The sequence below is a fragment of the Esox lucius genome, chromosome 19 (assembly GCF_011004845.1).
Source record: "Esox lucius isolate fEsoLuc1 chromosome 19, fEsoLuc1.pri, whole genome shotgun sequence".
Taxonomy (NCBI): Eukaryota; Metazoa; Chordata; class Actinopteri; order Esociformes; family Esocidae; genus Esox; species Esox lucius.
The window spans coordinates 1,164,877-1,171,850 of NC_047587.1; the positions used below are offsets into that span (position 1 = coordinate 1,164,877).

The following is a 6,974-nucleotide window of genomic DNA, read 5'->3' on the forward strand; positions in this document are numbered from 1 at the left end:
GCGTTACCCACCTAGTGTTAGCCACCTAGCGTTACCCACCTAGTGTTAGCCGCCTAGCGTTACCCATCTAGTGTTAGCCACCTAGCGTTACCCACCTAGTGTTAGCCACCTAGCGTTACCCACCTAGTGTTAGCCGCCCTGACATATTCGGCTGATTTTTGGTAGCTGTCGAATATTCCCATGAGGATTTATGGCCTTATATAGTCATAGACCCGCCCACATCAATTTCAGTCGCTGATTTCAGCCATATTGTTTGAGATATCAACTTTCCTTATATAACTTTTAAAGATAATGGTTCAAAGGTCCTTCACACCAAACGGCATGCAAATCCGTTCAGCGGTCTCGGAGGAGATGTCGTTAACAAGTTTTTAACCAAATTCAAAATGGAGGAAAATGCAAGGGGTGAATTTGAAAGACCCAGAGACTTTTTTGGTCAGCATGAGAAGGGGTATATCTGGAACTTCGTTGCGTGTCTCTACGACATTCGGTTCATGAGATCTGAGCTTCACTTTTTCCATTTTCGACTGAGTGCTACAGCGCCACCATGAGGAGTATTCGGACCTTGGCCATCTACAATCAGACAAAGTTTGGAGCGTTTTGAACCAGAGGGGACCGAGCTATGGACCTCTGAAAATGGACCTGGAGAATAATAATAATAATAATAAAACGTACAAACATAAGAGTGTTCCAGCAACTTCGTTGTTTGGCCCCCTAATAATAATTAAACTTACTTCGTTGCTTGGCCCCCTAATTAAATCATATACCGAGCCTTTGCGTAAAAAAGACTGAGTCGGTCAGTTTTATCGTTCAATTGAACGGTTGTTTTGTTCATTTGAATGACACATCTAGTAGGTCTAAAACAATTAGGCTAATGTAGTAGCCTAGTTGATTTTTGATTGTAATGATAAACACATGAAACCGAGCCTTTGCCTAAGTAAACACACTGATCGTAACATGGTGACTAAGACCATTGGACTGGGTCGAATTCATATACGATCAGTATATGGGGAAACAAAACTGAAGGGGCACAACTTTCTACTTGAGGAGGCAATGCCCCATTTTGCCCCCTTCGTGGAACCGGTCCTGCTGTGAGCGAAGTTCTACCCCAACCGCAGAAGGCTACTCTCTGTCCAACAGCTGTTAGTTTGACATTCTCAAAGAAAAGTAGATCAAGAAAGTAACAGAAAGGAGCTGTAGGCATTAATGATTCAAATTAACGGAATTACTCGAAAGATTCGAACAATGTACTGAACGAATCGACAAGATCCGAGTCAGTAGAAAGAGTCGATCTTCACATTACTAGGCTGCAATACCCCGGCGAGACGCCAGATGGGGAGCGTGTGTAGTAAGTGAGGTGGTTCATGTGCGATTGGATTGCGGAAGAGTGGACTTGTTGAAGCGTAATGTCAAGCAGCCAGTTACTGAGCATGGAAACACAGAACAATGACAATAACACAGCAGTCAAAGAGCCTGCTTACTAAAAAAGGAAAACGTAACCTGTATTGTTTTGGGGCGACGAATAACCGACAATTGTAAGGCATAGGTAATTTCTAAATCAAGATTGATTTGTGATTGGAGAGTGGTTGCATGCATCATTAAATAAGTCTATTTCTCTAGATCCGCAGATGACAGCATATACCAGAAGGGGGCAGAAGCTACCCGTAAAAAAGCTATTTATGTCTGCTCACAGGATCCAGAAGTTGGCCTGTAGCCAACGCCTCTGAGACGATGGAGTATTCGATTTTATATAAAACATTTTCTTTGTGTTGTGCAAGGTGCAAGGATAGGCGATAAGAAGGACTGACATACCTTCATTTTTCTGTTGTCTATATTTAATTAAAAAAAACATCCTGCAGTGCTGTATTCATATTTTCTAACTAAACAATTAGCTAAATGCCTCATTTTAATAATCATAAAATGTAGGCCCTATATTTCCCCCCGAATTTGAAGGACCTGTCATTTTCATCGTCATTTCTTTCTTTCTTCATAGGGCAACCACAATAAAACATTTCATTGCCACTATTCAGGCCTATCTAAATCCACAACGGAATAATAACTCTCTGTTTTGCTCGGCGAGGTCACCTCTTTCTCTGAAACGGTAAAAAGCAAAACTGTCGAGAAAGGGGTTATAAAAATGAGTGTAGGTCGACATAACAATGAATTAAACATTAGTGTCTAAATTATGAATATTTTTCGAGGATGCCAGGCGGACACGAAGCACTAGTATCTTTAATCAAGGACTCGCGGTGGGAGAGGATGGGAGAGGCTGCCTGCGCGTTCACAAACCCTCCCATCGCTCTGTGACTGACGACGGGAGCGCGCAGTGGACCGTACGTCCTCAGTCGGGAGAGGAAAAGAGCCTCCGGATTTCATCGCTTCTTCCAACCCGGAGAAAAATGTTTTCTCCGCGGCCTACTGTTGTTTTTATCAACGTGGAGAAAAGTCCCGTAAAAAAATCAACTGTAGAGGACGTTACTTTTTTTGACCACTGATCTGTGATATAAAGTGGATCTAAGCCAAAAAGTGTCCCGTTAGAAAAACAGCAAGGACTGGGAATTTGTCTTGTGGACAGGTAAGATGATTGATAACTGGAAATAAGTAAACAGGAATTAAATACTTATATATTGTTTTAACAGTTTTCATTTATTATTCTGCAATAGTCCTATGTGGACAAATAGAATGAGATTGGAGCATTATCAAAACGTTACCTCATAAACCCATTGGACATCGATAATTAATGTTAGGCTCCTTATAAAGACTCATCAAAAGACACAAATAAAATGTGTAAAAAAATGCAAAATTTTATACCGATTTAACATTGTAAGTCAAAATAAAAACAAACATTTTTATGTGACGAAGAGCAATCCCCGTCACTGTTTCGTTTCAGAACCAAGGACATAATCTACTGCGCTCTACTGTCCGAGCTAAAGCGCTCTTTCTTCTGTTACCCGCATTGAGCATAATGTGAGTTTAAAACGAAACTCAGTCTCAAAATCATCTAAACCTATCTAAAATATGTATTTTGCCGATACCTTAAGTTAGTCAAATGTTGAATGTTTGTGGCATTACAGCAATTTGAAATAGTCTGAAAGCGTATTACATAATTCACACGTCAAAAAGCTTGGTTTAGTTTAATTTATTTAATTGAAAGAAATGTATTACCATGGTATTGTAAAATCGTTTTATAGTTTTTTTCTGAAATGTTTAACAAGGAGATCTGCCCGCTGCAGCAATTCCGGTTCCCCGTTCCCCATGTAAGCGTAGCGCAAACCTCCTCACGCTGTCCCATGATCCCCGTTCCTGACAGCCTAGTCAAGCGCTTTAGAGCAACAGGATGTCTCAATGCGTTGTAATAGTGATCATTTCTGTTTTAATCATGTTACTTTATTGCTTTTGTATGTTAAAGAACAGCATGGATGAGCCAAATATAAATAATAAATTAATGACTACATTTTTGTCATTTAGCAGACACTTCCAGAGGAAGTAGCTGTATGTATCTTGCTTAAGATGACAAAATAAAATCCCCACATTGTCTAAGGGATTTGAACCAACAACCTGACAGTTTATTGATTGATTCTATCCCCTATATGGTCTCAGGTGACCAACATGGCGTTGTGGCTGGTCTCTGTCCTGGTGGTCTGGACGTCTGTGCTGGGCCTCACCCAGTGTTGTCCAGAACCCTGTACCTGTTCAGATAAATATACCCACCAGTTTGCTGACTGTGCCTACAAAGACCTGCTGCTACTTCCTGTTGGACTTCCTTCCAATGTTACCACCCTGTCTCTCTCTGCCAACAAGATCAAACACCTGGAGGCCAAGAGCTTCATCAACGTCACCCAGGTGTGTTTTTGCTCCTGTGTGGATCATGTTGTAGAGCATTGCTCTTGCAACATGAGGGATTGTACATTTCTTTTCTCTCTTGGCCATCCATTCAAATAAGGGTTGGGGGGGAATTGCAGTGGGGCCTTCATAATTTGATATAAAAATATATCATATGAAACATATTTAAATGCAAGTAATTTTGCCTGCTAAACAGTAGGTATTATCTCATTATTTGACATCTGATGAGCTGGGTTTGTATGTGGGATTAATCCTGTATCTTCTTCAGGTGACCTCTCTATGGCTTGCCCACAATGAGATTGTGACCATCGAGAGGAACACCTTGGCCCCCCTTGTCCAGCTTCGCAACTTGGACCTCAGCTACAACAAGATTATCAACTTCCCCTGGGAGGACCTGGCTAAGCTCACCGTCCTTCAGCTCCTCAAGATGAACAACAACGAGATGATCAACCTGCCTAAAGACGCCTTCTCCACTCTCAAAGACCTGAGGTCCCTGAGGATCAACAACAACAAGTTCACAACCATAGTCCAGGGGACCTTCAGCTCTCTAAGCTCCATGTCTCACCTTCAGATCTACAACAACCCATTCACCTGCTCCTGCAATCTGGAGTGGCTGAGAGACTGGATCAGTGAATCTAAGATCTCTGTTCCAGAGCAGGACTCTATCGTCTGTGAGGCCCCTGAACATCTGAAAGGGGCCCTGGTGACCAAAATACCCAAGCTGGACTGCAGGGCCCCAACAGTGTCCATCACCTACCAGCCTAAACTTGACAACACAGAGCTATATGAGGGCTTCATGGTGATTCTGAACTGTGAGATTAAGGGCAACCCCAACCCCAAACCAGAGGTCAGCTGGGAGGTGGTGAACGGGGGTAACCAGAAGTTTACATTCAACTTGCCCTCCGTGGTCAACGAGCAGAGTGACTTGCCCGTCAATGATAAAACCACCAACGGTCGGTTTCTGGTCTTTCAGAATGGCACCCTGATCATCCCGAGAATGAGTAAGAAGGAGGACGGGAATTACAGCTGTTCGGCTGTCAACGACCTTGGTAGAGCGGACAGCACTGTGAAGGTTGTGGTGGCAGGCACCAAGAAACAGGCCATCAACTCCATGCTGGACACAACATCTGGTAAGATCCGACCATCTGGTGGAAACAAGGCAGAGCCGAAGATGACCAACAACGTCATCAACTGGCCCAAGTCTGAATCAGAGAAGACCAAGACCGTTCCAACAGGATCGACTGTCAAACATGGCAACGGCCCAGTCCACGCTGGCAAGGCCTCAGAGGAGCTGCAGTTTGCCAGTAAGTGTGGAATCAGCGATGGCACTCAATACATCTCCAACCATGCGTTCAATCTCAGCCTGGACGAGCTGAAACAGTACACTTTTGATTTTGGCGTCATTGCCTTGGAGGTTTCAGAGACAGAGGCGAAGGTGCAGCTCAACCCTCTCCAGCTCCCCAACAGTAAGAGCAACCTCCACATCAGCAACAGTGAGAACCTAGAAACAGTCAACAAGGAGCCATTCAGGCTCTTCCAGGCCTCCAACCAAAAAGCCCCATTGGACATGTTATATCTGTGTGTGAATACTGGAAACGGCCACGCTGTGATCCAGTGGTCCAAGATAGAGGAAGGGATCAACGCTTACAAGTTCCAGCACCTGCAACCAGGAACTAACTACACCCTGTGTCTGACCTACGGAGGTCAGGACTGTCAGGTTCAGGTGGTCTTCACAACCAGGAAGAAGATTCCCTCTCTGCTAATCATAGTGGTGGTGAGCACCTTCCTGTTAGCCCTGGCTACAGTCCCTCTACTCGGTGCCACCTGCTGTCATCTGTTGTACAAGTACCAGGGGAAAACATATAAGTTGATCATGAAGGCTGCGCAGCACAACCCCGATCAAATGGAGAAACAGATTGATTTCGACCCCCGGGCATCGTTTGTGGAATCGGATAAGAATTTTAACCCGAGTGAGATGGGAGAGGGGGAGGGCGCAGAGGGTGAGGATGGGGAGGAGGTGGAGGGGAGTGTGGTTACAGAGTCCATCCCGGGTTCAACGTCTAAATTCGAGGTGGGTTCGGAGTACAGCGATAGATTACCGTTGGGCGCGGAGGCGGTGAATATCTCCGAGGACGGAAATGGGAACTACAAAGAGCCGAGTCGCTGAGCAGTTACGTGATGCTACCAGAGAAAAGTGTAAAATAGTTACAGTCAACTACATTTTTCCTATCATTATTTCACGTAAATATTATATCCTTGATAAAATTGGATAGCTCATTTTACCTCAGAAAGTGGTCCGATTGTCAAAAGGAATAGTTGTGAAGTAGACAAATGGTATTGTAAAATAAAAACAGCATTACAGTAGCAATAGGCTACTGCAATAACATTTTTTACAGTTCAAACAGACCTCATAACTGGTAAAAAAAAAAAAAAAAAAAAAGAAGCCATTGAGATGTCCCCTTTAAGCAGGGCGTAGAATAGCCGTTAAACGTTGTGAGCTTCACATGAGCATCAGTTTCAGCAAGTTGCGGTGCTGGACAGCACAATGCGCGCCTCGACGCGTCCACCTGCCGCAAGAGCCGACCGTTATTTCCGTTGTTGTTGATCAAAAAGAGAACATCACTTTATGTTGTCAAGGCATGTGCTGTGTCAGGGCTCAAAACCCGGGTCACTATCGACAGATGTTTAGTGTAATGTGGGGGCTTCGAGGTGTGTGACATTTTAAACCTAAAAAACTAAAACGGGTGTTTGCTATACTCTCGCTTCTTTTTTCTATGATTCTAAACGTGTCCCTTCTATGGCATGGCACCAGGACGAAGTGTTTCCTTGTGTGGTCTTTATTAACGTAGACTATAGGACTTTATATATTCTTCTTAATGTTGATATGTGATGTAATGCCCAGTGAAATTGAAACGAGCTTTCTCTTTTTTACGAAAGTATAAATTATCCGTTTCTACCGTATCAAGTGATGCTTTAAAGAGCGTCTGGTGGCTTTGAGTGTCCTGTAATTTTACGCATAGTGAGTTTTTTGTTTGCTTTACTATCCCAGCGATGTTGTACAAATACCCCGAGATCCTAAGATTTTTTATATGATTTTATGTATGTGATATTAATAAAATATCCAAAAACATATT

The 6,974-nt window shown here is 43.4% G+C and overlaps 1 protein-coding gene across 1 annotated transcript; it reads left to right on the forward strand.

Moving 5' to 3' along the window:
• Positions 1 to 2,022: 2,022 nt before the first annotated feature.
• Positions 2,023 to 6,313, forward strand: islr2 (immunoglobulin superfamily containing leucine-rich repeat 2). The gene is made up of 3 exons (XM_010867243.5): positions 2,023 to 2,572; positions 3,598 to 3,840; positions 4,109 to 6,313. The coding sequence occupies exons 2-3, from the start codon at positions 3,607 to 3,609 to the stop codon at positions 6,005 to 6,007; spliced, it is 2,133 nt and encodes a 710-aa protein (XP_010865545.5). The 5' UTR covers positions 2,023 to 2,572; positions 3,598 to 3,606; the 3' UTR covers positions 6,008 to 6,313.
• Positions 6,314 to 6,974: the final 661 nt, after the last annotated feature.